The 22,695-nt window shown below is 57.1% G+C and overlaps 9 protein-coding genes across 9 annotated transcripts; 4 read left to right on the plus strand and 5 right to left on the minus strand.

Annotated features, from left to right (window-relative positions):
• Positions 1 to 74: 74 nt before the first annotated feature.
• AYL99_05166 (hypothetical protein) lies at positions 75 to 2,363 on the plus strand (the record flags this gene model as incomplete). Its single annotated transcript, XM_018836678.1, has 1 exon — positions 75 to 2,363. One exon carries the CDS (start codon positions 75 to 77, stop codon positions 2,361 to 2,363), a length of 2,289 nt encoding a protein of 762 aa, XP_018693531.1.
• Positions 2,364 to 3,157: 794 nt separating this feature from the next.
• AYL99_05167 (hypothetical protein) lies at positions 3,158 to 4,957 on the minus strand (the record flags this gene model as incomplete). Its single annotated transcript, XM_018836679.1, has 3 exons — positions 3,158 to 4,155; positions 4,203 to 4,700; positions 4,750 to 4,957. The coding sequence occupies 3 exons, from the start codon at positions 4,955 to 4,957 to the stop codon at positions 3,158 to 3,160; spliced, it is 1,704 nt and encodes a 567-aa protein (XP_018693532.1).
• Positions 4,958 to 5,675: 718 nt separating this feature from the next.
• Positions 5,676 to 8,312, plus strand: AYL99_05168 (hypothetical protein; the record flags this gene model as incomplete). Its single annotated transcript, XM_018836680.1, has 6 exons — positions 5,676 to 6,040; positions 6,098 to 6,535; positions 6,600 to 6,865; positions 6,914 to 7,429; positions 7,486 to 7,624; positions 8,033 to 8,312. 6 exons carry the CDS (start codon positions 5,676 to 5,678, stop codon positions 8,310 to 8,312), a joined length of 2,004 nt encoding a protein of 667 aa, XP_018693533.1.
• Positions 8,313 to 8,956: 644 nt separating this feature from the next.
• On the plus strand, positions 8,957 to 9,676 carry AYL99_05169 (haloacid dehalogenase, type II; the record flags this gene model as incomplete). The annotated part of the gene is made up of 1 exon (XM_018836681.1): positions 8,957 to 9,676. The coding sequence occupies one exon, from the start codon at positions 8,957 to 8,959 to the stop codon at positions 9,674 to 9,676; it is 720 nt and encodes a 239-aa protein (XP_018693534.1).
• Positions 9,677 to 10,966: 1,290 nt separating this feature from the next.
• On the plus strand, positions 10,967 to 12,582 carry AYL99_05170 (hypothetical protein; the record flags this gene model as incomplete). The annotated part of the gene is made up of 6 exons (XM_018836682.1): positions 10,967 to 11,017; positions 11,077 to 11,236; positions 11,298 to 11,397; positions 11,455 to 12,000; positions 12,049 to 12,388; positions 12,448 to 12,582. 6 exons carry the CDS (start codon positions 10,967 to 10,969, stop codon positions 12,580 to 12,582), a joined length of 1,332 nt encoding a protein of 443 aa, XP_018693535.1.
• A 996-nt stretch (positions 12,583 to 13,578) lies between these two features.
• AYL99_05171 (hypothetical protein) lies at positions 13,579 to 14,925 on the minus strand (the record flags this gene model as incomplete). Its single annotated transcript, XM_018836683.1, has 1 exon — positions 13,579 to 14,925. One exon carries the CDS (start codon positions 14,923 to 14,925, stop codon positions 13,579 to 13,581), a length of 1,347 nt encoding a protein of 448 aa, XP_018693536.1.
• A 121-nt stretch (positions 14,926 to 15,046) lies between these two features.
• On the minus strand, positions 15,047 to 16,084 carry AYL99_05172 (hypothetical protein; the record flags this gene model as incomplete). The annotated part of the gene is made up of 3 exons (XM_018836684.1): positions 15,047 to 15,685; positions 15,755 to 16,003; positions 16,061 to 16,084. The coding sequence occupies 3 exons, from the start codon at positions 16,082 to 16,084 to the stop codon at positions 15,047 to 15,049; spliced, it is 912 nt and encodes a 303-aa protein (XP_018693537.1).
• Positions 16,085 to 17,015: 931 nt separating this feature from the next.
• Positions 17,016 to 19,050, minus strand: AYL99_05173 (hypothetical protein; the record flags this gene model as incomplete). The annotated part of the gene is made up of 2 exons (XM_018836685.1): positions 17,016 to 17,198; positions 17,251 to 19,050. The coding sequence occupies 2 exons, from the start codon at positions 19,048 to 19,050 to the stop codon at positions 17,016 to 17,018; spliced, it is 1,983 nt and encodes a 660-aa protein (XP_018693538.1).
• Positions 19,051 to 19,755: 705 nt separating this feature from the next.
• AYL99_05174 (hypothetical protein) lies at positions 19,756 to 22,489 on the minus strand (the record flags this gene model as incomplete). The annotated part of the gene is made up of 4 exons (XM_018836686.1): positions 19,756 to 19,992; positions 20,064 to 20,486; positions 20,545 to 21,945; positions 22,004 to 22,489. The coding sequence occupies 4 exons, from the start codon at positions 22,487 to 22,489 to the stop codon at positions 19,756 to 19,758; spliced, it is 2,547 nt and encodes an 848-aa protein (XP_018693539.1).
• Between the last annotated feature and the right edge of the window lie 206 nt (positions 22,490 to 22,695).

Consider the following 22,695-nt stretch of genomic DNA (forward strand, 5'->3'; position numbering starts at 1 on the left):
TCCTTGATCTAGCGTTATATATATCGGTAATAGAAGGAGGCGGCGACGGAAGAAGAAAGACGGGCTTAAGGAACATGAATCCGACCGACGAGTTCCGCCACGAGCGCCTCAAGCTCTACGGCAATTTCATGCGCCTCCTCCAGATCCAAGGCGGCACGAAGAAGGACGTGATCAGTCTGCGGATCACCCAGTACGCCATCCATCGTCGCCCGCCTTACGCTGCCATCTCATATACCTGGGGTCCCAACCCCCATGCCATCAACACGAGGCACCACCAACGCGGCGGTGGTGTTAATGCCCCGGCGGTGATGGAAACGTATACGCGGCAGATCCGCGTCAACGGGCGCCCGTTCCGGGTGCGGCTGAACCTGTGGAACCTGCTGTACCATCTACGCCAGCGCGGGGAGTGGAGGTTCCTTTGGGTTGACGCCCTGTGCATCGACCAGGAGAATCTGGAGGAGCGGAACTTCCACGTCCAACGCATGTCCGAGATCTACGAGAAGGCTGTCCTGACCTTTGTGTGGCTGGGCCTGCCGTCAGAGGACAGGAGGCAGGCCAGGGCCCTCGAGTTCATCCACGAGATGGCCGTGTTTTGCCGGAAACAACATCATCATAACCATCACCATCACCATCATCAATATCCGCCGGAATCGTCCTCGGCTTTCCGGGCAAAATACTTGGTCGAGGCATACGCCCAGCGCTGGGCAAATCTGCTCGAACTCTGCAAGGGCAACTATTGGACACGCACCTGGATCATCCAGGAGTTTGTCAAAGCGAGCCGGGTCCAGGTCCTCTGTGGCACAGCCAGTCTCGATTGGGTCGACTTTGAGGACATCGTCCGCACTGTGCGTTCTATCACCTTGCAGTCCACTGTAACGGCAAGCTCGCTCACGTCTTCGCCCCCCATGCCGGCATTCGTGCAACAGTTCGCACAAACGATCCCCTTCCGCCTCACTTCGCGTCGCATCTCACATACGGCGTCGACGCTGGAAGATTTGCTCTTGGAGTTCTACGACTCAAAATGCGCGGAACGGCGCGACAAGGTCTACGGCATTCTGGGCATCGCAGACGACTGCGGCGAAGACCCCGACGCGGCGGGATCCTATCGCGGGCCGCAGCCCGATTATTCCAAGCACATCCTCGAGGTCTACTTCGAGGTCTTCAGATATCTGATGCAGCCGCCGCCGTCGTCGGTACCGTCCCCGCGGTCCCGGTCGCCCATGCAGGCTATCTTCCTGGCGCAGCGGGCTCTGGGCATCACCCAGGCTGATGTGGAGAGCTACATGGCGCTCCAGGCCATTCAGAAGCCCGGTACCGGCCAGGGCCAGGGCGTCAGCCTGCTGACTCGCAGACTCCGCGATTTCACGTGCCCGCTGGTCCCGGACTATGTGAACTTCATCGACGAGGTCCTCCCCGGGTGGACCAGCATCCGCGACCTGCGCCAGCGGCTCGAGCAGGTCGACTGGGCCAAGTACGTCGGGCACGAAGTGCGGAGGAAGTCGTCGAGGCCGCCGGCCGGCGGGACGCAGAAAAGCTCGGGCTCGGCAACGTCGATCGCGACTACCGCGTCCTCGTCATCGCTGACGACAGCAGGAATAAGCACCACGACGGGAGCGGGCACGGGGACCGCGTACGTCCGTGCCCCTCTGCCCGCGGATATGATTGAGAATGTTCTTCATACCGCATCGCACAGCGACGAGATTTCGCATCTGTACAACTACTCACCACCATCTTCTTCTCTGCCTTCCGCCGGCCCCTCTTCCGCAGCTGCTTCTTCTTCATCTCTACCATCGTCAAACACTACTGATCCTGCTGCTGTTCCTGTAAACGGATCCGTCGACGTCGCAACGCCCTCACCTCCTCCAACACCTCTCCCTATCCCTATTCCGATACAACACATGCTCCAGCACCCACACGACAAACGCCTGCACAACAACCCGTCGCTAAGCAAGCCGTGCGTGATCATCGAATCCAACCCTGCACGGGGCGTTGCGCCCGCGCGCATCGGCTTCGCCTGTACCGACGCCCGGCCGGGTGACCTGCTGTGCCAGTTCGCGGGGCTGGATGTGGCGCTGATCGCGCGGCGGCGAGGGTCCGGGCATCAGCTTGCGCTCGTGGGCTTGGCCAAGATGTGCACGCACCAGGGGCTGCGGGAGACGGGTGTGCATCCCGCAGCGGCGGCGGCGGGCAAAGCGGGTAGTGGCGGCGACCAGGGGAGATGGTCTGGCGTGGTCACGGTCACGGTCACGGCGGGTGTATCATTGCAGGAGGGGAAGCATCATGTGGTGTCGGTGGGCAACCCGGACGGTTGGGCGATCATGGTCGATCCCATTGGCCTCTGGGAGGTCTTAAGATGTAGTTAGATGGGAAAAAGTCATTGGTCAAACATGTACATTGGTATTACAAATGGTTCTCTTCATACCAGCCATATGTACACGGCGCCGTCTCCTGGAGGATGCTGTGTCTGAGTATTCCTACCCCGAGGGCGACGCCCTTGCCTTCGCTTGCACTAGTGTTTCATTCGCTCAAGACCCCGCCAGGTGAGCAATGTATCCATATCGATGTGATGTATGTGTACCAGGTCTATGTCGACATGATGGTTGCAGTCGATCCGAGCTGTGCTTCATTTCCGCCTGAAGCATCAGTCAAGCGTGATGGAAACCTAGATAGCAGAGCAAAACAATTCGACCTCAATCGCGGTCCATAACAAGTGCAAAGTCCTGGTCCATATAGTCGGAGACTTCATTTGACCTTGGATAACGATGCATCTGTGGCCGGGCAAGTGATTGTCATTTCTAGGGCGGCCTAAGCTCGTGTCAAGTTACAACGAAGCCGGTGAGAATGACCAGTGTATGGAGGAGACACACAGTCAGCATCGTATGTGGATTGACTTGCCAAGATAAGTATATACGAAGGCGCCAGCAAGGTATCGGCCATAGATCGATCGACCGGTAGACATAGCTGGGTAGGAGTCGGTATGGTCGGTAGTAAGCCCAAACGGCTTATAGGCTGACACGATCAAAGCGGCAATCGGGATCTTCTGCTGCTGCTGCTGCTGCGCATTACCGAGATATGCTCCATACCCTCGACCGGGCTGCTTCACACGAAGACAAGACTGTATCATAGACTGATAATCGTAACAGCCACGCATGGTTCCCTAGGTCAATATCTTGGTCTCGACTATCCGTCTCATGTCTCTTCGGTGAAAATTTGACAGAAAATTCTGTGCAAAGTAGATGACGGAGAAGTCGTCACCGTATTGCCCAATGACCTGCATGCCAACGGCCACTTCGGGATCCCAAGGATGATCAGGGTGTGCTGGTGCAGGGACCGATATCGCAGGAAGACCCGCTAGGCTTGCCGGCACCGTGAACACATCATTCATATATCGTTCCACGGGTCGAGAGGTTTTCAAGCTTTCAATATATGGCGGTGGACTTGGCGCGGTAGGGACAATGATCATGTCCACGCCGTTGGGGTTTTCCGCGGTACCATCGCGGAGGGGATTTGGCATTCTGAACACCGCGTCAAAGTCCTGCTGCACCAGTCGACGGATCTTCTGGGCCTGGATGAAGTAGTTGTCCATTGCCCCAGCGCTCAAGGAATAAGTTCCCATGAGAATACGCCTGCGCACCTCAGGTCCAAAGTTTTCGTACCTGTAGGTTGAATAGAGCTGGTTGCCATCTCCATCTGCGGGCGCCGTTCGCCGTCGGCCATACCGAACACCATCGTATTTCGCAAGATTCGAAGAAGCTTCGGCCGGGGCCAAAACGTAGTAAGCTGAAAGTGCATGCTTTGTAGCCGGGAGAGAAATGGGCACAATTTCGAACTTGTAGACATTCTGCAGATGACTCAGGGTTGCTGTCCACGCCCAGCGGACAAGGGGGTGCATCTCTTCGATGTTGTATTCCAAAGGTACTCCTATTCGTCGAGTGTGGTGTTTTTGCGCCGCTGTGACAGCAAGATTTCTTCTTCTGGAAGCCAGAGACGCGAGACCTTGTGCTTCAAGCAAGCTCTTTGAAGAAGGAACCCTGGTAACGAACAACTTAGACGTAAGAATGGCTCGTCTTCTCTTATGCTTTGCGGCTCTGACTCGCTCTCGAGACGACTGATCCAGACATGTGGGATCCGAGACGTCTGGTCGCTGCAGCATGTCTGCCCCATGTAAGTACAAGAAACGCGAGCCGCAGAGATCTACTAACCGAAAGTCAACCTAACGTCAACGACAGATTTGGCGAGAATGCCGACGGTATCCAGAGAGTTTGCATAAGGTATCACCCCCGTGCGAGATATCATTCCATAGGAAGGCTTGAAGCCCACCAGGCTCATATATGCTGCCGGCAGTCTGACGGAGCCTCCCGTGTCGGTCCCGATCCCGATATGAGTCAGGTCCTTGGCCACAGCGAGAGCACTCCCGCCAGAGCTTCCACCTACCGACAAATGGTCACTCTTCACTGCACCGCCGTTGACCACGGGGCCGTATGCGGAGTCGGTGGAGTGCGAACCCATCCCAAACTCGTCCATATTCGTCTTCGCGACCATGACCATTCCCGCTTTTTCAAGTAGTCTCGTGACGGTGGCATCTTCCGGAGGGCAGAATCCTTTGAGAATCCTGGAGGCACATGTCGTCGGTAAAGTTGCAGTGACGATGTTATCTTTGACAGCTACGGTGAAGCCGTGGTTGGCAGATTTCAACCTGTCTTTCCAGGCATTAGTTCTCCGATTACGCCCGGTCCAAATCTAACTCACAGAAGTTCCGCCAGGCTTTGGTGCTTCTGTGCAGGCTATCCAGCCGCGACGCCTGCTTGAAGACAGCATCTTGCACCTGGATTTGATCGTGAACCGAAATATATGGGTTGCCGTAATGGCTCGAGTTCTGGGTGCGCCGTAGAATAGCCCGGACTTGCGCTTTGAGGGCGATGTCCCTATAGTCACGGTGGCCCCGACCAATACGCATCAGAAGTCGGCTTGAAGGGAGGGAGGCCGCTCTGCTTGGATGTGACCACCACCGTCGACGAGGTAGTCAGTTCAACCAGAAATTGAGCAAATGAGGTGCAAGTGAACGCGGGATCGACTGCGGATATAGCTTGCTCAATGCGGTAGCCAATCACGTGTATGCCTTGGCTCGGAGCAAATTATATCCGATCCCGCTTCCGCAAATCGACCCTTCGACCTACAATAAATACCTGAGAAACTTCGACGAACCTGAGTGGCATTTGGTGGACTCGGTCGGATCTTTGGTGGAACATTTTGATGTTATGGACCATCTCTAAGCCCCTTGTAGTTGCTGAATATCCTATCTATGCCGGGGATTTAGACCTTGCGTGTCTCCTCGATACGCGGAGCGGGAGAGGTTTTGGCTCGCGGTCAGCGCTTTCAGGTGCCATCCTATATGACAATCATCTTCACATCATGAGCAATGCTTCACTGGAAGTAAAAGGCACAAGAGTCACAGCCTGTACAGAATGCCGCCAGCAAAAGGTTTGCAGACTTGATCAATAGCTATTCCATGTACAGTCTCAAGGTAACCTGCAGCTAGCTTCGATGCGATGCGTCTAAGGACTATTCTCAGCCATGCTCGCGGTGCAAACGGTTCGAATTGAACTGTGTCGTATCCAAGGATTTCAAACGAGTGAAACGGCGCACGTGTGTTTCTCTAATCTTGGGCCAAGGAAATGGCACTGATCTTGTTGAACAGAAAGACTGAACTGCAAGCCGAGCTGGATCAGTTGAAGAAACAAGTCGGTAATGGCATGTCTGACCAGAAGAACCAGTTCCCATCCGTAAACAATCCAGCTACTCCGAGGAATCTTCTAGGTCTGCAGGCCGCGCCAACGTTGACAGGAGCATATGCGACGCCCCAGCTCGCGGGTTTCAGCCCTCGTTCGCTGGACGCTTCGACAAATCCTTCGGCTCATCCAGTGCCCGATTCAAGCCATGGAAATATTCTACACAACAACAGTCAACCCTCGACCACGCGCCCGCAAACTATTCAAGATGTTGTTGTCGATGCGCAAGACATTGACGGATGCTTCGAGCTGTGAGTACTTGACTCAATTTTGTCAGGAGACCTGTCACGGACTGACAGAACATGTAGGTTTTTTGAAAGGAACCTGCCCTACCTCCCAATTTTCGATCAGAAACTGAATCCGAATGACTGTCACGGGGCATCCCCCTTTCTATTTTGGACCATAGTCGCTATTGGCTCACGAAGGTACTCGAAGGATCCTACCTTGATCCTTCTTCTTGCTCCTAAGGTTTTGGAGCTGGCAAAAACCGCAATCTTCTCGTGTGACAGAGTTTTGCCAACGATTCAAGCTCTCGTACTTCTCTGCACCTGGCAGATGCCAATCGACACGTTACAGAAAGACGTAACCCCACAACTAGCGGGAGCAATGATACAGCTCGCCACAAACGTCGGCCTTCATGTATATGGTTCTGTTCAGGACTTTACACGAGTGCCGCTCAAATATGACGGTCAACAAAGAAGGTTCAGAACCAGATTGTGGTCGATGTGTTTATATACCTCTCAAAGGTGAGATGAGAGATAAAGGGAGAGAAATGGCGTCCTGGAGCGAAAACTAATGGCGTGTTCCAAGAGTCAACAACTCACGAGGTCTTCCACCCCTAATATTCACGGACGCTTATAGCCACGAGGGCTACAGAGAAGATCCATTAGCTACATTGCCTCCCACGATACGGTTCCAAAGGAGATTGAATCATATGCTAAGCGAGGCCATCGTCCAAATCGACCGGGATGCTTTGTCCAAAAAACCAGATGAACGTAACACGATCCTCGGGCCTACAATCAATGCTTGCCTCTCAAGGCTAGCTACTTTGAGCGCAGAGTGTCCTACCAAACAGGGTTTGTGACATTTTGACTACACTTGTGGCTGCTGCTAAGGTACTCTAGATCAGCTCACACTCCGAATTGCCGAGTTGCAAGTCTCGGCCTGCCACTTATTGGCTCCGTCGTCAACAATTGGGCAAACCAGCCTCGTCAAAATGTACGACGATGCGTGTGCCATGATCGAGCTGGCTTCAGAGTTGGATCAGGAGCAAGGAATGGCAGAGTATGGCTCAACAAGCGTCAACATGAACTGGAATCTCGCGGCTTTCATAATCCTTCGCGTTGGGAAATCACGCGCTTTCGAGGTGCTGGACCTGAAGCGTGGACAAAGGTGTTATTTCTCTGCCATCAATCTGAACAAGAGACAAAGTGTTAGGTCGGACGACATATCGTCCAGAGCGACGATGATCTTGTCACAACTGTGGACTAGTAGGGTGGTGATCAAACAACCCGATGGCACCCCTGACAGCCTTTGGCTCCGTTGTCGAAACAGGCTTGGAGTTAGCTTGACGTTCGATTGTTTCTGGTTGTGGCGACAAGAATTTGGGGGTCAGCCAAATCCATACGAGGGAGTCGAAGGTATATTGCGTGACCCTCGCTGCTCTTTGAGGCCACAAAGCTGACCAAAGCGAAAGATGAAAAAGCACCTTCCGCCGTGAAACCTGTTCCCTGGACCTCCCCCAGCACAGACTCTGTTAACATGATGATGGGAATCGGGTGGTCTCCAGACACTGTGTTCCAAGACTTTCAATGGCCGATCTTCGACGAATTCTTGTATGATGGCTGGGAGGGAGGAGACAGCAACGAAGTGACACTGGCGCAATGAATGCGCACCGTTGTTGCTTTGAAATGAGCGCCTGAATACCGAACGAATGATTTTACGGGTGAGGCGACTAGATTGGCGTGTTGCCACTGCGAAACTCGACTGCCTGGAATGGTCTGTCACGACCATGTTCTCAACACTTCTCGCGCCAACCATATCAGTATAACAACTCCACTTGCCATGCTTTACTGGCATGAATTTGAAGGATGCCCAGCACAATCTTAAGATCTCAAAGTTCACCGAGGACATGTTACGTGACTCTTGGGATCTGTCTCTGCTACACCTGGGCGTTACTTGAAGGACCAAGCTGCTCAGACCGATCTTAAAAGATTGAGTAGATTGCTTACAGAGCAAAACAGGGACGACGGACCTTTTGCCGCCTTTAGGGAAACAGGTTTGGATTACTTCTACTTGAACCGAACCGGCAATGAAGTCCAGCAAAAAGTTATCATCGAGCAGTTGAAGCCCGCGACCAAGTTTGACCTGGCGATGAGCATTCATCTGCGGGACTCTTATGGGGGATTTGTCAGTCTCATTATTCCATTTCTCCCTGCATTCGAGACGGACGCTCCCTGGTTCCATATGCCGGCCACTTGTCATGCGGAGTGTTATCTGAGGGATGCACCACTCGTCCACTGAGACTGAAGCTTGCAAGCTTCTCAAGAAGATATCGTGGAGAGATGTCATGGGAGCTACGTAACTAGAAGAGTAGACGTGAGAGGTGTATAGTTGACGTGCTTGCTGATGCCGCATGGGGAAATAGCGTCACGGTAGTCTGACTCGGGGAGAGAAAGGATCAAAATGGAAGTCCTTGATTCTATATTATTAGTAAAGGGCGCAAAAGTGGGCAAAACCCATTAGATCTCTCGCTGGTCACTGCGTAGCTTGCTCGAGTTCGATCGGTGGGTCTTTTGCTGGAGCCATGGGTAGCCGCACATTTTCGCGCGTATAGAAGTGATGTTTTCTGAGTCAGCCGCGTCTAACCGCATGGTCGGCAACGTCGATCAAGGGCGTAGGGCTCTCTGCCCGAAATTCGAGGCTCGAGATGTCAGGGGCCGGGTGGGCGAAGAAGTGTGGTTCGGGATCCGGTGGCATTATCCGATCGCTCGCAGATCGTCGAAGGGCGCGGACGCTTAGCCTTTGGCTCTTCGCTTTCTGTTGATAAAGAGTGCGACACTGGGAACGGAACCTCTAAGAATGAGCCTGCAACCTCCAGCGACAGCAAAACATCTTTTCTCGACATCGTACACGGGAGTGAATACCGGACAGAAAATTTTATCGCCATGGCCAAGCTCACGGATTTCCGCCTCCTCAGCTTCGACGTGTACGGGACCTTGATCGACTGGGAGACCGGCATTCTTGACGGCTTGAAGCCCCTGACTGAGACGAAAGAGCTTACGCGGAGCCAGATCCTTGAGCTGTACCATGAGCTAGAGGTGGAACAGCAGAACAAGACTCCCGACATGCCGTATTCGCAACTGCTGACCACGGTCTACCCGCAATTCGCCGCACGACTTTGTCTCAAAGAACCATCCGTGCAAGAGAGCAAGGCGTTCGGGCAGTCCATCGGCACATGGCCGGCGTTTCCAGACACGGTCGACGCGCTCCAGCGGCTCTCCAGGCACTACAAGCTCGTGGTGCTCTCGAACGTGGACCGAGAGAGCTTCAGCGCCAGCAACGCCGGTCCGCTGGGCGGGGTGCGCTTTGACAAGATCATCACGGCCCAGGACGTCGGGTCCTACAAGCCCGACCTCCGCAACTTCGAGTACATGCTCGCCGCGGTGAAGCGGGACTTTGGCGTCGAGAAACACCAGGTCCTCCAGACCGCTCAGAGCCAGTTCCACGACCACCATCCCGCCCGGAAGATGGGCATCAAGTCGGCCTGGATCCAGCGAAGGGGAACCATGGGCAATCGCAATCAGGAGATCTATGACTGGAAGTTCGTCACGCTGGGAGACATGGCAGACGCGGTGGAGCAGGAGTTGGCCGGAAATGGGGCTTGAGGACTACAATAGATAGACTGTCTGATGGAACGGGGAGGGTTGTGATGTGATGCAAGTCCAAGGAGACAATGTTATCCAGAAGTTCGCTCCTTGGTGGGGCTCGTAAAGACGTAAAAGCATATAGATGCTACCTGTCTGGAATATACATGGTATAGTATGATCTGTTAAGTAGCTCGGTCATTCGTGCTTCCATGCTGTTCTACACCGATGTTCGACGTAGAGGCTAAAGCGGGAAAATGAAGTAAGAAGACGCTGTTCGCTTAGCTTTAAATTCCGAGGAACAGGTAGATCTTGGGTAATACCAAGAGAGCCTTGGGGAGTGCTGTCTGAAGCAGAGGTGGTGGCTGTAGGATAAAGCCGTCGCATGAAGTCATTGGGAAGTCTAGTCCCGTACACTATCCATTGGTCTATCTCGAGAATATACGCAAGCATATTGTCTCCCAGGCGTAGAGAAAAGTAGGGAAGTGCAGACCCAAATATGTATCCCGGGGTACGATGAGCATCGGCTGCAAGAATGCATTTAGCTGGTGATAAAGTGACTGTTCGTCGAAGGCTAATTCAACCAGATTTCCGCACCATTTGAAAGCGGTTCGGAACATTCCGAATGGTGCCCCTGAATTCGGTTCGTAATTTGCGATTGCACGGAAGGCCCAGGGCTGCAAAAGACATTTTCGAATGCCTTATGTTCTCCAGGGAATCGAGGCATTGGTGTTCTTCGGGTCACCTCTGCGAGGCTCTCCTAAACAGCTATGCTATGACGGGGCTCCCAAAGCCTCACACGTGACGACGTCGAGTGGATTCGCTGTATGCAAAGTGGCCGCTGACGGGAATTGCAACTTTCCATCAGGTAGCCCAGCAGAAGACATGGCATATATGGGCGTTCATAGCCGTGGGGGCATTCGTTGTGCGACATATTTCGAGTATATGAGGTCTCCTGCAACTGTTGCACACGGAAGGCGTCAATATGCCTGCAATGAAGTCAGTCAGTAGGCATCGAGACATAATCTACTCGGACAATCATGGCCCCGAACTGCGGGATAGACATGTAGCATTCATGACCTGACATTATCAGTTTCAAGGATTTGCAGTGTTTGGCATGCCAAGAGGTCGTCGGATAGAATTGCTGCGTGGCGCATCTGTGGCGGTGCTCGGCAAAAGCTACTCTCAAGCCACCAATCAGCTGCGAAACCCTGATTGCGAAGCTGCCGGAGATCTGTTGCGCTGTATCTGGTCCAAGTCTCGCTACGTCCCTCATCCCCAAGTCACTCTTTTTCTAGTCTTGTGGGCAACATGTACAGATTGGGTCGCCGCAACTTGGGCCTGGCCTTGAAGGCCTTCAGAGTAAGTGTTGCAATGCCTCAATTCGGCTTCTCGCTGTGTGCTCTAACAGGAATCGGTAGGATACCCCGGTGCGGAGCTCAGTCCAACAGCAGCAATTGAGACATCTCAGCATCCACGAATATCGAGCCGCCGACCTTCTCAGATCCTATGGCGTCGGAGTCCCTCAAGGAGAGGTTGCCCGAACACCAGAAGAGGCGGAAGCTATTGCAAAAAAGATCGGTATGCGCAGGCAATAGAAGATTCGGAAGCGTGCACAACAACACTGACGTAGCCAATACAGAGGGAGATGATATGGTGATCAAAGCCCAAGTCCTCGCTGGAGGCCGAGGCAAAGGCACCTTTGACAATGGTCTGAAAGGCGGTGTGAGGGTGATCTATTCGTATGCTCTCTCCCACCACCGTTGAGACAAGACTGGAGCTTACTGACCGAGAACCAGACCCACAGAAGCAAAGATGTTTGCAAGTCAAATGATCGGGCACAAGCTCATCACGAAGCAGACAGGTGCCCGAGGCCGCATCTGCAACTCAGTCTACATTTGCGAACGCAAGTTTGCCCGCCGGGAATTCTACCTTGCCATCCTCATGGACCGCTCAACCCAGTCACCGGTCATCGTTGCGTCGTCCCAAGGTGGTATGGATATCGAGACCGTGGCCAAGGAGACCCCTGATGCCATCATCACGACGCCTATAGATATCAACAAGGGCGTGACAGACGAGATTGCACGGAACATTGCGACCGAGCTCGGGTTTAGTGAACAATGCATCGAAGATGCAAAGAACACAATCCAAAGATTGTACAAGGTGTTTATGGAGAAGGATGCCACCCAGATTGAAATCAACCCGCTCAGCGAGACCAGTGATCATCAAGTACTGGCCATGGACGCTAAGTTGGGCTTTGATGACAACGCCGAGTTCAGGCAGAAGGAGGTCTTCAGCTGGAGAGACACTTCACAAGAGGATCCCGATGAGGTGAAGGCTGCAGAGTACGTCACCTCAGCTGAGAGAGAAGCATCTTACTTACACAGTCACAGGCACGGACTGAACTTCATCAAGTTGGACGGTGATATTGGCTGTCTAGTCAATGGCGCTGGTTTGGCCATGGCTACCATGGATATTATCAAAATCAACGGTGGCTCCCCGGCGAACTTCTTGGACGTCGGTGGTGGTGCTACCCCGGAAGCTATTAGATCTGCCTTTGAGCTGATCACCAACGACCCGAAGGTGACAGCAATCTTTGTCAACATTTTTGGTGGCATCGTCCGGTGCGATGCTATTGCGTCGGGCTTGATCCATGTTGTACAACAAATGAATTTGAGATTACCCATTGTGTGTCGTTTGCAGGGAACCAACATGAAAGAAGCCGCTGAGTTGGTGAGTCCTCTTCGTGACGCCTGAGCCTGTGGCATCAGAGCTAACCCGCCATGACACAGGTCAACAACTCTGGTCTCAAGATCTTCTCCATCATCGACCTTCAGGCCGCAGCGGAGAAGGTCGTCGACCTCTCCAAGATTGTCAAAATGGCACGGGACATTGACGTGGGCGTGGAGTTTACCCTCGGTATCTGAGCCCCCAATAGCTGGCTTTACGGTTGAAATGGTTGATAATCACTCAGGGTCTCGCACGTAGGAGGAGGTACATGTCTTGGAACTCCTTGGGTGCGCCAAACAACGATATATCCATTGTGCAACAAACGACCTACCTGTACGAGTATTATTATCTATCCGTTTTGTCCAAGCTGGGTTTCTATTCTACCGTCTGCCCCGAGTTATGGGATCTCCTGGGACATTCACACCCCAGTAAAGTAGATGGTCATGTTCAATTATGATATGCATTGGTCTGGACCATTTCCATTGTCACCCATCCAACCTTGCTTGCTTTTCTGTCTCAGGTCTATCAAATATCCCACGTCCCAGCGCGAATCGCTCCGCGCCCCAATCCGGCCTTCCCGTCGGCATCTGCTCAAGGAGTCAGAAAATTGCCAATCAGCGTCCTTTCCTTTTTCAAAACGCCGGAGCCCACATCTCGGAAGTCCCCCCACCCCCCCTATACAATTGGGCTACCTCGCACCGACCAATGGTACCATGTGCAAAAAAAACCAGTTGGACTCCAAGACCCCTCTGAACCTGTCCCGACACAACCCAGTATAGGTGTCTCAGGTGGGGCCCCACCCGCCGCCTTTCATTCGTTCGTGAGCCTGCTGACCTGCCCGCGAGGCCAAACCACGGCGACGACCCAGCCGCCGGATGTCGTGCAATGCTCATACAACTCGGTCGCTATGGTACACGTCTGTGCCACGAAAGTCGTTCCCCATCATCGCACATACAACCTGACTGGCTTCCCGAGCATGGCAGGCGTCGCCGAGACGTAGTCCCGTGGCCGCCCACGTCCTCGAGGGCAATGACATTCCATCTTCTCGCGCGGCGGCACGCACGTTTCGTCACAACGGCACGGCTGAAAGGTCAGGGGTTCCCCACCGGCACGATAGCCCTCGAACACCGCAGTCTAGGCCAGGGAAAACACGGGGTCACGTCGTGCGCCACGGATCCCAGCGACCCATTCGCTCAGGGCACGCCTCCGGTCGGATTTCTGGGCGCGAACACCGTCGACCCCTCGCCCGTCGCCCCTTTCTGGCGCTGGTAGAAACGAGCCTCGTGCAGGCGCCACGACTCGACGACCTCCCAGTCGAAGTCTGGCGAGCGCGCCTGCACAATTTTCGCCCACGTCTGCGGGTTGTGGCTCGGGAGATGGTAGAACCGCTCCTCCGCCCAGGCTGCATACTCCTCCGCGATCCGCCGGATCTCGCGCGTGCGTTCTTCCCGCGGGTGGCCCGCGTGGTGGACGACGATGTGAGCCCAGGCCGTGGTGGGTTTCGTCCAGCGGCGGCCCGTGTCCTCACACAGACGACACCTTAGCCTCAAGTCCGCCCTGATGTCGGTGGCCGTGGCGTTTTCGGCCGGTGGGACGACGAGGAGTGACGCGTCCGCCCGCACGGCCGTCGCGGGCATCTGCACCGGCAGACGGCCCTCGAACGTGGTATAGGACCGGGGATGGTCCGACGGGCGCGGCAGGCACCAGCGGGCGAGACCGTCGTCGCCGGCGGCGACACCGAGGACGTGAAATTGGAGACAGAAGGCCTCGGTCGTGGTGAGGGCGGCGTGTTGCATCATGCAGGGCGGATTCTCATGCCGCCGACAGCGCTCCGGCACCGGATGGCCAAACTCTCGCAACACCCGCGCCGCGGTCATGCACCAGTTGCGCGAGAGGTTGGTGCTGGCCCGTTCCCACACCAGGTGATTGGGGTTGATGCAGAACCCGTGGTGGCACAGATGGGAGGCATGCATGGGCGGGATGGCACTTTCCCTGCCGGCATTGAAGGCGTCCAAGTCGGTGCCCGTCCGCGGCCAGTCGTTGAACCACACGGCGGCGCGCGCCCACGCGGTGGTGACGTCGTTGAGGGAGAAGTGCAGCCGCTGTTCCATCGTCTCCCACCGAGGGAATAGATCCTGGTCGAGGGACGCCGACAAGTCCCGCGGGTCTGCGTTCGCCCACGCCTCCGGCACGAGCACGCACGTGCCCGCGTGTTCCTTCGACACGCCCCAGCTGTCGAGCCTTCTCTTCTGCTGGTTGAGAAAGGCCCTGCAGGCGTCCGAGGTGAGCCAGGAGAAACCACGGACTTGATCCAGCTCTCCCCTCGGCGAGGTGTCGCGTGGACGTGGACCCGGTCCTCGGTGCCCCATTGGCCCCTCCCGGGGCCCTGGTGGATCGTGGGCCGTGGCGTCGCTGGGGGTCGCTCCCGGGCGCGCGGACCTCTCGCTGGGGGGATCGACTGCCTCTTCCTCCTCGGCCGGGCGGGCAGGACGTAACTCGCCTGGTGCGGTCGCAGCCGACCCCGTCGCCGAGTCTGCCATCTCTCGCTCGATGCCGGGAGACCCCCTGAGCTCGTCCAGCCACCGTGCTTTCACCCGCTCCAGTCTCTTGGACTCGTTCCCGCCCCCCCTAACGGCTTGTGAAGCCACCGCAGCCAGGTCATCAGCCAGAACGCTCGTTCGCACAACTGGTGGCGGTGATCCGCCCCCCCAGGAAGCCCCAGGGTCCCTTCCCGGCCATGGCGCCCCGGCACACCTGGACCATGAAGCGAGCGTCGTGGTCGTCTGCGGTCCAGCTCGACTTGTCCACCGCCGCCGTCGCAAACCGGGACTGCGGCTTCCGCAACTCCGCCCGGACGTAGCTGGTTTTCCACTCGTGTTGGGATCGACCCGCGACACTTTTCCCCACGGCCACGTCGCCGGCGACCCTCGACGCGTCGTGCGCCTGTGCGTGGAGGAGGTGGTCCCGGCGATACTCGTGCACGTGCCCCGCTATGTCGTCGTCACGCAAGAGATCCCTCAGCGCCTCCTCGTTCTCGACCGCGAGCCGGGCATAGATGTTGCGCATGGTGTCTGCCCGCAGCGAGCTGTAGCCTCGGGTCGAATCGGTGCGGTCGGTGGGGGCAGTGGTGCTACGGCCGGTCGGGCGGGGCGGTGGGCTGTGCGTCTGGTCGCCGCCCGCGTCGTCGTACAGCCCGGGCCACGGGCCTGACCAGGGCTGCTGCTCGTCGATCTGCTCGCCGGACATCGTCTTGTTCTTTCGAAAGCGGTTCTCGTATGCTTGCCAGCTGTGGTTGGGCCGCTGCCACGCCCGTCAGTGACGCCCCCGCTGCCACCGTGGGGGCGGGTGGCCCCCAAGAGGTCATCTCACCAACGCTTCCAGCTGCTGGAATATCTTGTTGCCACGTTGCAAGTCTTCCTTTTCCGCCGCGCCAAGGAGCGCAAAGAGCGTCGCATCGTCCTCGGGCGTGAAGTCGCGGTGTGTCTTTCGCCGGGGGCCTGGCTCTATCGGTCGCCCCACGTCGGTCGGCTCTTCGAAGATGTTCACCAGTCGCCCGGCCGCAACCCGGACGCCTGTGTCGTTGAGTCTCGCGAGCTTTTCTTCGTCGGATCGAGCATACTGCATCGGCATCAACAGGCCGCCGGGCGAAGCAAAAGGGTGTGGCCCGACACTCACCTTGGAGGAGGCCGAACCTTCCATCTTTAGAACGGCACCACTGCAGGGAAGTCTGCCCTGACAGTGTCCCTCTTCGAACATTGACAGAAGGGGCCACGACCACGATCCACGTGCTTGGCGCAGGCAACCGGGCCAGATGCAGATTTTGACGGGAGCTGGCCTGCGGTCGAGATTGCAATTCCCCCCATCATCAAAGCCACCCCTGGCGACGTGGACACGGCAAGACAAGAACTCGAATGATGGGTGTATCAGAAGTCCTATCGGGCGCGCCCTTCTATCCATAGACTTGGCTGGGAAAGTGTTGTCGTTCCGGGCGAGCAGCAAAGATCACGACATCTCGACCCTGTGGTTGGGGCACCACCTGAATCTCTGTCCTTCCCAGTAGCTGCACCAACCGTGGGACGACACCGGCCTTTGTCCCTACCAACTCGGGCGGGAACCGGTTCCTTTCCCTTTTTCTAGCGCTGAGCCGTCATCTACAGCAGTCTGGAGAGTTCACTATATCGCACATAGATATCTCACGGCGTATTTTTGTATGTCGCCGTAGCCCTGCGCCTCCACCAGACCAAACTTCCTCTATAGCATAACCAACGTGATTCTACAATATCTTGGTTTAGAAGCCTAGCAGCCTTCCCGGCGGTACCGATTGTCCTTTTCTCGCGACTGACATCTCTGCATGGGACGGCCCCTGTCTGGAGGCCCCGTAGCTCGTCCCGGTTCGGTCGTCAGTCATTGTTGTGTACTCTTTGTCGGCTGCGCATCGCCGGCAACGAGAATCTCGTGTTTCCACGTCGGCATTGCACAGGTGAAACACAAGGCCCTGATGTGCCCCGACTTACCGACGCACTCGACTCTTGTCGACAGCCTCGACGGTCCGGCGCGACGTGGCGCACGAGGGTCGCCGCCGTGCCCTCCGAGTCCGCCCTGTGGCTCGTGGACATCTCCCGCGCCCGGTTCATCGGTTGCCCGCCGGCAGCTTGGCCTTCGTCGTCCGCTTGGCCTGTCGCTCCTGCAGGTCTCGCACGTCTTGGAGCATTTGCACGGTGGCGCCCTCGCGTCCCAGTCCCGGGTGCAGGTGCGCCATGTAGACGATGGTGGGATTGTCATGCTTCAGCATGGACTCCCATTGAGGGATGGACTGAGGATGGTCAGGGCAGTTTCGCGCGCGGGGAGTTAATAGGGTCCGTTACCTTGGGGTCCCGAGTGACGACGTCGCCGCTGACGTAGGCTCGCTGCTGTTGTAGGATCGCATATCGACTGGAGTGGATAAACGCATTCTCCGCCGCCAGGCGGTCGTCGGCCGACTTGGCCATGGCGACCTCGCTCCCGGCCAGGTCGATCACGTGGACACCCGCGGGGCCGGCACCGTCCACCCTGACGGACAGGACGAGGTGACTGCGCGACGAACACGCATTCAGTGGCGTTGGCGCGGCCCTGCGCTCCTGCAGCGCATCGTCAAGCATTCGGTCGAGGGCTGGTCCTATATCCTCGTCGGCACGGCGACGGGGGAACTCGACACCGTACCACCGCTCCCGCTCGGTGGGGTTGCCGATCCCCTCGAGCGGTTGGCGAGAGCAGCAGTCAAACTCCACCCGGGGAGGCAGATTTCGTAGGTGGTCGTAAGCGACGACCCGCCCTTTCGAGGAGGACGAGGGGAGCCACTCCGTGATCGCGATCTCAAAAGAACAGGTCGCGGTCGCGTCACTACTGGTGTTGAAGTTCGCCGGATTAAATTTTGCGCAGGCACTGCGGACCGCGGCCCCCCTGGCCCAGTACAGCGCCCGACGGGCGAGGGAGTCGGGCCTCGTGAACATGTTGTACGTCTTTCCCGTGCCGCTTTCACCGTCCGCGATGAAGCAGATTGCCCGACCGTGGTAGCCATGAAACGAGAGCAGGGCGTCCGCAAAGGCCTGTCGACCTCGCTGGGTTTCTTCTGTGTCGGCAGAGACGTGGTCAAACGTGTGCAACCGGCGGGGAGAGGCCGACGCGCCCGACACTGGATGGAGGATGCCGTCACCCAAGACGTCAATGGTTCTGGCCACGGCGGGGGCATCCTGGAGCGACGCGCGAGCGTCGACGACTTGCGCAGTGAACACAATTCTGGGGAGGGAGTCCCGGAACCACGGTTGACTGATCCACATGTCCGTGGCGGCGAGGACGTCGTTTCGTTCTGCCGTCAGCCGACGGATGCGGTCTTCGTTGTGTCGATTTTTGCGGTCAAGGGAAGCGGCGACATACCGTCGCACGCGAGACGTCGCTTCCAGCAGGGCCGTCTTTCTCCGGTAGAGCCGCACCAAGTTCCGTGAGCCGAGCAGTCCTTGCTCGAGCTCACCCACTCGTCGTTCGAGTCGTTGGGCATCCTGTGTGAGATCGGCACATGGGCTGCTGAGGTGGTCGCACTGGCGAAGCCTCTCCGCAGACTGCTGCTCGAGGACTTTGAGGTCCTGATCCGGCTCTGCCCTGAGGGTCCGGATCTCAGAGAGGTCGTTGTGTAGGCTGGCTATGGTTGACTGTAGGAGCTCATTTTCGGCGGACAGCCGATCGTTCTCCGCCTGTGCCGCTCCGGAAGCCGCCTCGAGCTGCTCTATCTGTGCACAATGGAGGGGGGTCTGGGGTCCCACGACGGACGGTACGCACCCACGGTCAGCTCCCGCCAGCTGAGATTTGCCGTGCGTCGGCAAGTCTTCTGTAGGCGTCCCCCGTGGAGCGCCAGGTGTCGAGGTCACTTGGTGTGCGCCCGGGGCCGCCACCGCAGTCTCTGACTCTCTGACACGATCACTGCCCGTGAGATGGGTGAACCACACAGGGACGAGCATCCCCACCGGACTGAGGAGATAACCAACCACTATATCTCGGTACGCCAGCCAAGCACGCAGGGCAGACAGAAGATAAGGTTGTTCAATGCGCAGCACCAGGATCGCCAGACACCAATCGAGGAGGAATACGATCAAGCGTGTTGTGTAGTGTAACAGCAGGAAGTCGATAGCCATCATCCGGCAGGTGGGTGGGAATGGTTCTAAGCGCATCGCAAAGGCACCATGAAGGATCTGTCGGTGGCGCAAGATCGCGTAAGTGCGTTGTGAGGCGTTGCGGCGTGGTCGTCCGTGCCCCCCTCCGAGAAGAGCTTGGATGATCGATCGGTGTGTGGGAAGAAGTCTTCGCTGAGGACGGCAAGAAGTGCTGCTGGTGGGTGAGGGCATGTCTAGATGAGACTTCAAGTCCCAGCGGAACACCTGCCCCTGACGGTGACGCCCTTGAGATCAGATGTCTCGGGTGGCTCGCGCGTGATGAGGATATAATCCAAGGGGGCAGCGAACCCATCCGAAACAGGGGCCTTTACCAGTGTCGACGGCTTTTCGCCCGCATCTCCACAGATGGGATAGCGGTCCATAGACGTCGGCGTGTAATATGGAAGCATGATAAGTGGTGGAAGCGACGGTCATCAGTTGAGCGAGGCGAAACAGTATATTATCCGCACCGCGGGTGGCCAAGGTAGAGCTGGCGGCGACCGACAGGGACATCGCCTACCAGTGTTGTGGACCCGCGTCCAGAGCAAACGGTCGATGATATAGAAACGACCGGTCGCTTGTTGAGTGAGGGCGGAAACTATCAAGTACCTAGAGAGGGAAATTGACCAGTTATATGCGCCGGGTCTGCCCAGCCAATCAAATCCACGAATTTTGGAAACTTTTATCCTAGACATCCTCTTTTACTTCGCGGAACAGCGTCATGCACACGCAGAGCGCCGAGTGGTCTTGATTGCTTCGTGAGATGGTACAGAGGAACTCTTTCAGCCATAGCACCACACCGATGCCCCAGCACGCATTTAAGGTTCCTGCATCCAGCATCGCGGCGATGTACACCAGCATGTTTCCTCTGAGCACAATGAAACATCGACCATGACCTGAAAACTCCAGGGCACTCCTCGTTACCTCTGGTTACATTTTAGCTTACGTCCACGAACCGTCGACTTCGACAGGCGAGACTAGATGAGCTCCATAACAGTCCCGGACCCCTGGTCATCTGGCTCGAGAGGGGAAGCGGACAGAGCCTCCATCCATTCGACGCTGTTCTGCAAGTCGCGCTGCAAAACTTGGGACTCGATGAGAAACCGCTCGATCCGGGATGCGGGATTGACAAGGCGGTAGAAGCGACACTTGTCGGTCCGACTGCCCAGTCGATGTGTTCGATCCGCATTCTGTGCCTCGACCGCAGCGTGGTGGCTAGGTTCCACGAGGATTCCGCGGTGAGCCCGAGTCAAGGTGAGACCCTGGCCGAGGACTTGGGACGTGCCTATCATGACGCGGAAGGGGGGGATGCGAGGATTGGCCTGGGGATCCTGGAATGCGTCGACCAGCTCCTGCCTGGTCTTGCTATTCACATCGGCATGCAGCCAGACGCAAGAAATACCCATCTTTGTGAGAAACTAAAACGACCGTCAGCAATGCGTCGGCACGCACGTCCGAGACCGTGGGGGTACTCACGCATTCGATCACATGACACACAAACGCGAATTCGCTGATGACGACGAGGCTCTCGGGATGCCCGTCGGAGCTCCGCGTCGGCTCCCACAAGGCCACAAACCGCCGCAACGCCTGCAGCTTGCCGCTGGTGGCCTCGAGCTCGGGCAGGACGTGGTAGAACTTACTTGACTGGCACCGGACGTGCCAGCCATTTCTCTTGACGGCATTCCACGTGAGCTCGCCTCGAGGTCCGTAGTGGGCCAGGGCCGGCATGGTCGCGAGGATCCGTGCCATGCGTACGTTCTCGAGCAGGAGGTCAACGTCGACGCGAAATTGAGACGGAGAACCTCCTTCGGCGAGCCAACGGTCGCGTTGCGTTTCGAGCGCCCGTGACAGGTGCTTCCGGAGCATGGATTCTGCCCGGCACAGGTAGTGCGCGTCGGCGTGTTCGTCAGACGGACAGGAAACGTCGTAGCAGATGAGTGGGGGAATGCGTGCGATGGTCTTGCCGTTTTGCAAGGAGTGTGCATGCCGTCGAATGCAGTAGGCGACGAGCAGGCGCCGCACGGTGCCGACCACGGCCTCCGAGCCGCTGTCCACGCGGACTTGGGCATTGAGGAAGTCGTCTGCGATCCGGGACAGCTGGGATAGCTGAACAAAGCCCGCGTGCTCGGTGCTGTTCTTGAGCTCAGGGGAGACTTGGTTGATGACGTGGACCAACGCCAGCATGTCCCGGACACCTCCCCGGAGCATGGGTGTCCCCGTCAGCGCCACAAAATTCGGGGGTATGTCGGCGTCCCGGGCCAGCACCTCGAGGATTGAGTACAGCCTCGTGTTGAGATTCGGCGTGAGGTGTGCCTCGTCGCGCAAAACTCGAGCCCATCGGAGACCGCGCGAGCGGACCGCAACGCTCGTTCCCCCGGCGTCCTGATCGAGCCCACTTGGGCGGCCGCGACGACAGTACTCTTGGACCCAGTCATGGTAAGATTCGACGCTGGTCAACACGACAAAATGATTGGCGCGAACGTCCTGGGTCGAGCCAGGGTCACGGTGTAGAAGATGAGTTTGCGAGGTCGGAATTCCACTGGAGGCAAAGCTGCGGTGCTGGACATAGAGTCGGAGATTCACGCGCGGGGACAGACCCAGCTTGACGAACTCGGATACCCAGACGCCAATGAGGCCGGCCGGTAGTAGAATCAGGGACGCGCCATTGCGAGCTGAGAGGCCCAAGCGGGAGGCCACCGAATACTCTTGACAAGCACACTCGACGCCGAAAAAATGCGAGACAGGACAGCGGGCATCGACCGCTTGTGGACGACCCGGAGCGGAAGGCTGACAATGCATACGCGGGTGTTGTCGAATATGATCTAGATTGTGCGCGAGGAGATAGTTGAGGATGATGTACAGGTAGGCGGTCGTCGTCTGGTATGGCGTTCCACGTCAGTCATCCCCGGGCTGGATCCGCCTCGGAGTCACTCACCTTGCCCAGTCCCATACTGTCGGCCAGAATAGCTCCCCTTCGCGGCCCTCGTTCGTACACCAAGAGCCAGAATGCGGCGTACAGCTGGTGCGGGAAGAATCGAAGGGCCACGCCCGCGACGGATACCCACGCGCGTGAGCGGCGAAGGCGTCGCTCGATCCGGTGATCTGACTTGACGAATCGAAAGGCCTGTTCCTGTAGAGTCGGGTCGAATTGCTCGAGCGCCGCGTGCTCCCCCACTCCGGTCACCGGGGCCATGCTACGCTCCTCGCCGAAGGCAAACTCAGCGGAGACATACTCGCCGGCAGTGCTGTCGTCCTGTAATGTTTCTGGCTCCCCGGCGTCCAGGTGTGCTGCGATGATGTCGACCTCCATGTCAGTCAAGGTGTGTCGTTCGCGCTGCATGCGTGAGAGCAGCGTGGCGGCGGATACGCGGCTTCCCTCGGCAGCTGTGGTCGGCGAGATTCCGGAAAGCGCGTTGCCCATGTTGACGCAGGTGAATCGGCCTTGGACAGTGCGGGGGCGTTCGTGGAGGCCGTCGGCGAGGTTTCTAGTTTATTAGGTCTCAAGTTTTGCCCGCGGCGGCACGTTGAGGTGCTGGAAAGGGGTTCGGGAATTGGAAGCTTTATGCGAGAAATTGGGACCTGCCAAATCGTGAATATGGTGGAAGGGGACGATGGAGGGTTCTCCGG

This window comes from Fonsecaea erecta, assembly GCF_001651985.1.
Source record: "Fonsecaea erecta strain CBS 125763 chromosome Unknown Scaff4, whole genome shotgun sequence".
NCBI classification, from domain to species: domain Eukaryota; kingdom Fungi; phylum Ascomycota; class Eurotiomycetes; order Chaetothyriales; family Herpotrichiellaceae; genus Fonsecaea; species Fonsecaea erecta.